We start from the raw sequence: 10,249 nt of genomic DNA, 5'->3' as shown, positions 1-10,249 counted from the left end.
TATTATATAATATATATTTATCCATAATAAAGGTAAGCTTACTCTCCTACAGATGTTTATATGTATATATGTGAATGGATGTTTATATTTGTCTATGTCCATGTCTATGGATGCACTGTAGGAGCGAGTGTCTCTGTTCCAAGATGGCCGCCCTGTAGGTACGCCGCTCTAATGGACGGCAGCAGTCAACTTGGTGTCTATGTGTATAATTGTAGACTGGAGACAGGTGATTAATATGACATCATCTGTGCAGTCAGACCATCCTTCAAAATAAGAGTCCAAGATTGGAACTTCATCAGTCTTTTAAAAATAAGCCCCCGGTCACTACATGTTCACAGGAAACTAAGATAGACCTAGGTTTTCAAAATATTACATTACATTTCATTAAGTTGACGCTTTTGTCCGAACAACTTACAATATGTACATTCAACAATTAGGGTACAAACCATATACAGTCCATGGTACAAACCAGAATAGCAAGTTAGTAAGTAAGTGCGGTAGCTTCAAATAAGCCGATCTATAGAGTTCTACATATAAGTGCTTTAAAAAAAAAAAATCATCTTCTTAGCCAAGGTGCAACCAAAAGAGATGCGTTTTTAGCATGCGGCGGAAGATGTGTAGATTTTCTGCCATACGAATGTCTATGGGGTGCTCGTTCCACCATTTGGGAGCCAGGACAGCAAACAGTTGTGTCTTAGTTGTTTGACTCTGTGTTCCTCTCAGTGAGGGAGTGGCAGACTTGCCGATGCAGAGCAGAGATGTAAGGGGTGTAAGGTTTAATCATGTCCTCGATGTAAGCTGGGCCTGATCTGTTAGTAGCACGATAAGCAAGTGCTAGTGTCTTGAAACGGATGCGAACAGCTACAGGAAGCCAGTGAAGGAAGTGAAGGAGAGGTGAAGTGTGAGAGAACTTAGGTAGGTTGAAGACCAGTCGAGCCGCTGCATTCTGGATGAGCTGCAGGGGTCGGATGGCACAGGCCGGGAGACCAGCCAGGAGGGAGTTACAGAGCCTGGACCAGAACCTGTGCTGCCTTCTGGGTCAGAAGAGGACGTATCCTCCTGATGTTGTGCAATAATACATAGAAGGTTACTTTCACTATAAAAATCCCATTCATGTTTTTAATTCATCCTCAACACAGCAAATTCAACCCATTCCCAACTACTATTCCTATTACTGAGCCTTCTTCTTACATATTCAAGTCAGGTCAGGACGCCAGTCTATCGCAGGGCACATAGAGACGAACAGAGACAGACAATTTTAGAGTCATCAGTTAACAGGGAGGAAACCCACGCAGACACTGGGGGGAACATGCAAACTCCACAGAGAAGGGCCCCAGCTGGGATTCGAACCCTCTTGTTTTGAGGCGACAGTGCTGACCACCACATCACCGTGTCGTCCGTGTAAGCTGTGCATCATAACTTAAAACATTGCAAATCTCTCTTACATTCATGGTATTATTCAACTGTTAACTCATTCCCACGTTCACACCTATTCATACTACTTTACCTTCTTAATACACATTCAAGTCATCATTGCAGTGTAGTTTATGCTATTCAGAACTCATCACCCAGAACGCAATTTCGTCAGACATTGCATTGTCTAGTTGTAATTTTAAATGAAACTCCCACAGCTTTACAAATGTGTTCTTCATCTGGTAACCCAGCAACCACAGAGCGTCACGCCATTGAGCGACGTGCTGCATTCACTGCGATATCTAAATAAATCAAAAAGTCAGTAAATGCACACTTTCTTCATTGTAGAAAGTCTCAAATTAATATTTTATGCCGAATCTAATTATTGCTAATTTCTAGCAGTATTTACAGCCTTGAAAGCTGAAGTAAACAGTATTCTTCTTTTGTAATCATGACTTTCTGCTCTATATGAAAGTCCGTTTTTACCATGTTCTGTGAATGCAGCACCTATGGTAGCAAACGGGCGTGTTCAACGTGCCTTATCAACTTCCGGGGAAAACAGCGTGAGTTGTCCACATGGCTTTAAAATGTGTGAAATATGTGCTTATTCTCACAGAACCGTTGTATTTGACTCGACACAGCAGCTTAATACGTGTTAATGGTGCTGTGTGGAGCCCGTAGAAGCCAGGTTGGGTCTTATTGTTCTCTATGTGAGCACTGTGCTTAGGCTAACTTAGCCACAGTGTCGCTGCAGAAGGTCCACTTTAGTTTCACCCTTTGCGTTCATAGTCACATTACTCAAGGTAAAAAAATACAACACTGTTCCAACTGTATCGTGCAACTTAACCGCGCGGTAAGTCCGCATTGTACATTACTGCGTAGACTGTGTCGTGACGTTATTTAGTAAAATATTATCGGGTTAAAGCATGTGACGTCAGTTACCAGTGATACTGATAGATGCTAACATATGACTCGATCATAGTGAAGAGTGGACCCTTTTTAGCGGAATTCCATTGCGAGGCAAGAGTCTTGGCCCTTAACTTCCTTTCACTTTATGTCATTCATATGAACTGCAGCAGGAAATAAACTCCGGCACATTTAGAATGTTTACATCTTTGGAAAGGTCTATAAGATGACACGTCCAACCGAATACTTGCTCAAAATACTGTTGAATAATCATGTCAAATGGGGAGATTTTCAATGACATTTCACAAATAACAGTTATACCTCAAATGACAAAACATGAGACTTAACGAGAAGCAGTGGACGGTTGCGTTATGATCATGACATTTCCCATTCATTCTTAACTCCATGAAAATGTCTAAACCAGAAACTCTATTTATCCATTATTTCTTGAAGAAACAGTCATATAATAGCACAGCAGTCATGTTGCAGCTTCTGATGACTTCCTGTTTACACAGTTGACTGCTTTTGATTGGATGCTGCTAAATATCGTTTTCTAGGAGCCAGTTTACACATGACTAAAGTCTATCTTAGACATTTTAAAAGTTTTAATTGTGCAACCTAATTTACAGTAGTAAATCACAAGAATTAAACAAGCAAGAAGGAACGTATTTAGAACTTACTATTCATATTAATAAAACTTACCATACAAACAATATAATAAGACAGTTAAATAAATAAACAGAATGTTAAAGATCCAAAGTGTATTTTCATTGGTTTCAGGTGTTCACAATGGGACACACCAGCCTGGATAAGATCATAGCACTGCAGAGAAACCCTGCCAACATCAGAAACCTGTGCATTCTGGCACATGTTGACCATGGTGAGTCAACACGCTGACATGACATATTTTTATCAGCAGCAGCAAGCCCTGATTGTGCACACTTCTTTACTGTACAGATGATGGCAAGCCATACTCCAGGTCATATTTACCTGGTCTTTACTTTCTTGTTGTACAGTGTTCTCACTACTTCTCCGTTTGATATCCAGCACCTCATACAACACATATTTACATAAAATGTTATTGTTAATAGCTTGCATTGTCTTACAAGGTCAACCACTGAGTACAACCAACTGTAACAGCTGTTAAAATAGACATTGCTTAACATACACTATGATACACCTCATATTAGATGAATTCAATTTGATCTGTGAATATATATATATATATATATACACACATATATATATGCATTTAAAAATACTGTTACCTAAGAATGCTTTCAAAAATGGAAGTGTTAAGTTTATTTTCATTAATTATCAACATGCAGTGACTGAACAGAAGATAAATGTAAATCAAATCAATATTTGGTGTGACCTTCCTTTGTCTAAAAAACAGCAACAGTTCTTTTCGTTCCACTCACACGGTTTTGAAAGGAACTCGGCTCGTAGGTTGTTCCAAACATCTTGGAGAACTAACCACAGATCTTCTGTGGATGTAGACTTCCTCAAATCCTACTGATTTCTGTCCAGACTCCTCGGGACAGTAGATGGGCGGACCTGGGTCCCACTGGTTTCTGCCAATTCTGAGCTGATGGCACTGCTGCACATCTTCACATTTCGAAGGGAAATAAGCTTGATGTTTTTTTCATCTGCTGCACTAAGTTTCCTTGGCCGATCACTGCGTCTAAGATCCTCAATGACGCCTGTTCTTCATAAAAGTTTGAGCAGCACATCTTGAAACCCCAGTCTGCTTTGAAATCTGTGTTTGGAGAGACTTTGCTGATGAAGCATAACTACCTTGTGTCTTGTTGCTGGGCTCAGTGTCATGGTATATGACCTGTGACATGAAACTGTCTTCCACAGCCTCACCTTGGTAGCAGAGTTTTACTGTTCCTCAGTCAGTTTGAAACCTCCTACACAGCTGTTACTTTGTCATTTAATGACTGTTTTCAACCTACATGTGAAATTAATGATCATTAACATCTGTTTGGTATAATTGGTTCATGCACCTGACTATAATTCTACAAAATCACTGAATTTGTGCAAGTGTACCTATAAGAATTGATGTTGGTTTTAAGGTCAAGGGTAGTTACACCAAATATCTATTTGATTTAGATATTTCTTTTGTTTGCTCACTCTGTATTTTGTAAATTGATAAAAATAAACTATTTATTTATATTTTTTTAAAGCGTTTATTCACACCTTCCTAAAACGTGTGTGTGTGTGTGTGTGTGTGTGTGTGTGTGTGTGTGTGTGTGTGTGTGTGTGTGTGTGTGTGTGTGTGTGTGTGTGTGTGTGTGTGTGTGTGTGTGTGTGTGTGTGTGTGTGTGTGTGTGTGTGTGTGTGTGTGTGTGTGTGTGTGTGTGTGTGTGTGTGTGTGTGTGTGTGTGTGTGTGTGTGTGTGTGTGTGTGTGTATATATGTGTGTATCTATACAAATATATGTGTATATATACGTGTGTGTGTGTGTGTATATGTATATGTGTGTATATATATATATATATATACATACATATATGTGTGTATATATATACAGTACAGACCAAAAGTTTGGACAAACCTTCTCATTCAATGAGTTTCCTTTCTTTTCATATACTATTGACATTGTAGACTCACACTGAAGGCATCAAAACTATGAATTAACACATGTGGAAATATTTACTTAACAAAAAAGTGTAAAACAACTGAAAAAAATCGCCTATGTTCTAGTTTCTTCAAAGTAGCCACCTTTAGCTCTGATTACTGCTTTGCACGCATACTCTACATGAGCTTCAAGAGGTCGTCACCTGAAATGGTTTCCCCTTCTGTTGGATACACAGCTGATAGTCCCACTGAATAGACTGTTAGAATTTGTATTATGGCAAGAAAAAAGCAGCTAAGTAAAGAAAAACGAGTGGCCATCATTACTTTAAGAAATGAAGGTCAGTCAGTCTGAAAAATTGGGAAAACTTTGAAAGTGTCCCCAAGTGCCGTCGCAAAAACCATCAAGCGCTACAAAGAAACTGGCTCACATGGGGACCGCCCCAGGAAAGGAAGACCAAGAGTCACCTCTGCTGCGGAGGATAAGTTTATCCGAGTCACCAGCCTCAGAAATCACAGGTTAACAGCAGCTCAGATTAGAGACCAGGTCAATGCCACACAGAGTTCTAGCAGCAGACACATCTCTAGAACAACTGTTCAGAGGAGACTGTGTGAATCAGGCCTTCATGGTAGAATAGCTGCTAGGAAACCACTGCTAAGGACAGGCAACAAGAAGAGACTTGTTTGGGCTAAACAACACAAGGGATGGACATAAGACCAGTGGAAATCTGTGCTTTGGTCTGATGAGTCCAAATTTGAGATCTCTGGTTCCATCTCTGGTCTTTGTGCGACGCAGAAAAGGTGAACAGGTGGACTCTACATGCCTGGTTCCCACCGTGAAGCATGGAGGAGGAGGTGTGATGGTTTGGGGGTGCTTTGCTGGTGACACTGTTGGGGATTTATTCAAAATTGAAGGGATACTGAATCACATGGCTACCACAGCATCTTGCAGCGGCATGCTATTCCATCCGGTTTGCGTTTAGTTGGACTATCATTAATTTTTCAACAGGACAATGACCCCAAACACCTCCAGGCTGTGTAAGGGCTATTTGACAAAGAAGGAGAGTGATGGGTTGCTGCGCCAGATAACCTGGCCTCCTGCGTGCGTGCGTGCGTGCGTGCGTGCGTGCGCGTGCGTGCTACCGTTCAAAAGTTTGGGGTCACCCAGAAAATTTTGTGTTTTCCATGAAAAGTCACACTTATTTACCACCATGAGTTGTAAAATGAATAGAAAATATAGTCAAGACATTGACAAGGTTAGAAATAATGATTTTTATTTGAAATAATATTTTTTTTCCTCCTTAGAAATTTCACCCCATGCTTCTAGAAGCCCCTCCCACAAGTTGGATTGGCTGGATGGGCACTTCTTGCATACCATACGGTCAAGCTGCTCCCACAACAGCTCAATGGGGTTTAGATCTGGTAGCTGCGCTCTGGTTAGAGCCTGTTTGTGCTGTCCTCTGAAGGGAGTAGTACACACCGTTGTAGGAAAGCTTCAGTTTCTTGGCAATTTCTAGCATGGAATAGCCTTCATTTCTAAGAACAAGAATAGATTGCTTAACATACGTGTGTGTGTGTGTGTGTGTGTGTGTGTGTGTGTGTGTGTGTGTGTGTGTGTGTGTGTGTGTGTGTGTGTGTGTGTGTGTGTGTGTGTGTGTGTGTGTGTGTGTGTGTGTGTGTGTGTGTGTGTGTGTGTGTGTGTGTGTGTGTGTGTGTGTGTGTGTGTGTGTGTGTGTGTGTGTGTGTGTGTGTGTGTGTGTGTGTGTGTGTGTGTGTGTGTGTGTGTGTGTGTGTGTGTGTGTGTGTGTGTGTGTAATCACTGACAAAATCCCTCCTGGTGTGGGAGGGAACTGGAGATTGTTGTGAAGCAAAAGTGCAAACCACTCACCTACCATGCTGCTTAACATTAACCACTGTATATTACCTTAATCTTTCAGATTACTGTGACAGATTTCAGTAAAAGCATTTTATTAATTTCTAAATTGTCAGGTAGTGAAATTATTTGGAATTATCTGTATCTTTCGCAGGGAAAACAACTCTGGCTGACTGCTTGGTGGCAAGTAATGGCATCATATCAAGTCGGCTGGCTGGGAAGGTAACCCACTTTATTTGAGACCTTTTTGACAGTCATGTCAACAACATGCTGTTCAGTTGTTTTGACATTATTTGTGCTTATTTTTTTGGTGTGTTTATCTGCCAGCTGAGGTATCTGGACAGCAGGGAGGATGAACAGATTAGAGGAATCACAATGAAGTCCAGTGCCATCTCTCTGCATTACAGAAATGGTAAGCCCACTTTGATTAGCCTTGAAGTCAAATCCATACTTCAATATCTCTCACTTTTACCACTCTGTAGTGTTCATTACATCCTAGGACTAATTCTGTGATGATGTGCTGTAATTTCTCTGTTTTTATTTTTCTGGTTCTACACCAGTCTGCCTTATCGTCTTCGATGTGCTCTGTACTCTGTATGTTGATTTTAGGATCATGTACTCCATTTGACAGAAGAGAGAGAACTAGAGCCTTGTGTAATTAGTTGTTTTGGTGCAGAGAGCATAGGGATTATGGTAAAACAGTTAGAGCAAAATATCAATATTTCTAATCCAAAAACGCTGAAAGTGCCTGTTCAGCATTGAACTGGTGAGCGACTCCAGCTGCATTGTTGAACCGATTCCCCATTGAGAGTCTTCCCATATTCCTGTCCTCTCTTTCACTTGTTTTACGTGGACGACCGGCCTTTTTGAGGGACTTTAATGAATCTGTGTCCTTGTAAAGTTTCAATATTCTTGAAATCCCAGACTGTGAACGCCCAACCTCTCTCTGATGGCTGAGAGGGTCATCCCTTTGGCCTTCATTTCAACAACATTTCAGAAAGAAATCAAGTATGAAGTATTAATAACTCTATCTCCAGTGTAAATTGTTTTTAACACCTTCCCATTCTGCCCATTTTTACAAGGTACAAGGGATGTTCAGAGGCAGACAGCAGGTCTACAGTAGATGCCAGAATCAAGTGAAATCTTCTGAAAGCTGGAACCTGAAAGATTAATTTGAGATGCAGCTCAGCACTGTGTTATGGTTTTCTAGTCACTAATGTGTAACAAACATATATATATTAATTAATTAATTAATTAAAATAAATTGGGAAAGTTTATAAGGGCTTATTACCTTGGGTGTCTCATAGACATGTATAGACTGGGTCAGAGTGTGCGTGGAGGACCGCACATTTTCCTGTCAAGTTTGCTTTTAATAAATCCCAGTTCTTGGTCTCTATAGTTTATGTTTGTAAAGTTTCATGAGGCTGTGATTATCCTGGAGGTCACAACAGATCAGTCTAGACACAAAATGCTCTCAATACAATGAAATGGCTCCTATGGGGACTAACATCAACACACATACAGTACAATACAGTTGAGCTGTCCTTTATTATGGTCTCTAATGTGAAAAATTTCAACCAAATAGTGGTCTTAAACAATAGACTCAGACTCATATCACATTGACTTTATTGTCTCTCATGAATTAGCAAATGTCCCTACTAATTATTGTTTGAATATTTTCAAAAAGCTGAGAATTGAGCAGAGACTAAGGATAAACATTACATTAGAAAGTTGATCAGTTTACTGCTGTCTGAACAAGGGGGTGTTGTGGAGAAGGCTTTAAATGGTGTTTGTGTGCCTTTTGTCTCCTCAGGAGATCAGGACTACTTACTAAATCTCATCGACTCTCCTGGTCACGTGGACTTCTCCTCAGAAGTTTCCACTGCTGTCAGGCTCTGTGACGGTGCCATTGTAGTTGTTGATGCTGTGGAGGGAGTGTGTCCACAGGTAAACATCCCTATTTATTATTACATTACAGGCTTAAAGCGTAATTCCAGTCTAAAATCATCCCAGTGTCTTTTCTGGAAATTCGGTCATCGAGACAATTTTTTCCATGTATGACCGATTAACGGAGAAATCCGGTAGAGTCGCTACAACACTGGCAGTGACCGGCTGTAGGCTAACACTGATTAGCTTGGGGTAGTACGATGAAGGCATTAGAGCTTATTTTTTAACCACTAATACTGCTCAAAATAACTGCAAACCTCTGAAGTAGCATGAGAAGAGTCCCTACACAGAAAACGAAGCACCAACAACATAGTTAGTGAACTCAGAGTTTATTAAAAGAGTGTTTTAAAGACTTACCAACTGTCCCCGGTACCAACTCCTCTCATAAAAAAAGTCCATTCAAGTCGATTACCAAAGTCAATCTAAAAGGAAGGAGCCCATTGATGTTTCTCCGTTAATCGTTCATACACGAAAAATTGTCTCGATGGCTTATTTGATGACCGGATTTTCCGAAAAAGACCCTGGGATGATTTTAAACCGGGTTTACGCTTTAATGCTCAATTCCCATTCGTGTTTGATGTGACTCATATCTTTGTGTGGTGTGAACAGATCTGCTCCATAAAACACCTCAAGCAACCACACACGTCACACACTCGACCATTGGCAACCAGTAACATCACATTTTAGAAAGGTATGTGGTGGCGGTAGCACAGCTGTTGTAACCGTAGCAACAGCCGTTAACTGAAGCTCCATCTGTGCTCTCCAGAGCTTCCTACCTTCAGGGACCCCCCCATCTGGCAAACAGCCCGCTGCTCGGCTCATTTTCTTTAACCAGTATAGCATTAAAGCATGGTGGGAATAGCAAGCTAGCTAACCAGCCAGCCAGCTGCTTAATGAGTAAGAGTGAACAAATGAATGCTTAATCTACACACTCGTGTCACCAGATGAGACAACTTTGTTGTTTGTATTCAAAGATTGTTTTGTCACAGTTAGAATAAATACTTTAATTACATGTTGAACCAGCACAGCACTCACTCTTTTATACTTGTATTGTATCAAAGTTTATAATTGTGGTATCCTTTACCATTACTACTTGAATCACTATTAATATTATGTATAGCAGGATTTCCCACAGAAAATGTTTCAGTTCAGGTGGTTTGGTAGAAGAAGCAGAAGAGGTGCTAATGGTAACCAGTTATCTGAGAGCTAACTGCAGTTACCAACAATCAGTACTCACAAGCTGACTACTGTTACTCGCTAGTGAAATAAATGAACTGAGGGCTATTACAGGTCACAATTGGGACACACAACCATTGTTAACAAAACCACACTTTAACACCATTGAAATTTCAACAATTTGTTTGGGATTTAACATTAAAATTAACATGCATCATCAATACAAGGGGGTTGTATTTGTTTCAGTTTTTATCTTCTGTACCTTTTATCTTATTTCACTGTTTTAACTGTTTTATTCCCTCAGTTTTTAGCTTCCATTCCTTTTATCTTATTTTACTGTCTTGGCCCCTCGGTT

At 40.3% G+C, this 10,249-nt stretch overlaps 1 protein-coding gene across 1 annotated transcript in view; it reads left to right on the top strand.

Annotated features, from left to right (window-relative positions):
* Positions 1-3,105: 3,105 nt before the first annotated feature.
* Positions 3,106-10,249, top strand: part of efl1 (elongation factor like GTPase 1) — a 146,833-nt gene continuing 139,689 nt past the window's right edge. The window contains exons 1-4 of the mRNA XM_083913245.1: positions 3,106-3,199; positions 6,926-6,993; positions 7,099-7,183; positions 8,585-8,718. Of these exons, the coding sequence (XP_083769371.1) occupies positions 3,109-3,199; positions 6,926-6,993; positions 7,099-7,183; positions 8,585-8,718 (378 nt within the window). The 5' untranslated portion in view covers positions 3,106-3,108. The remainder of the gene's footprint in view (positions 3,200-6,925; positions 6,994-7,098; positions 7,184-8,584; positions 8,719-10,249) is intronic.

Source organism: Echiichthys vipera, assembly GCF_963691815.1.
Source record: "Echiichthys vipera genome assembly, chromosome: 1".
NCBI lineage: Eukaryota > Metazoa > Chordata > Actinopteri > Perciformes > Trachinidae > Echiichthys > Echiichthys vipera.
The sequence above is the reverse complement of the archived record's forward strand: the minus strand, read 5'-3'. Positions and strand labels throughout refer to the sequence as shown.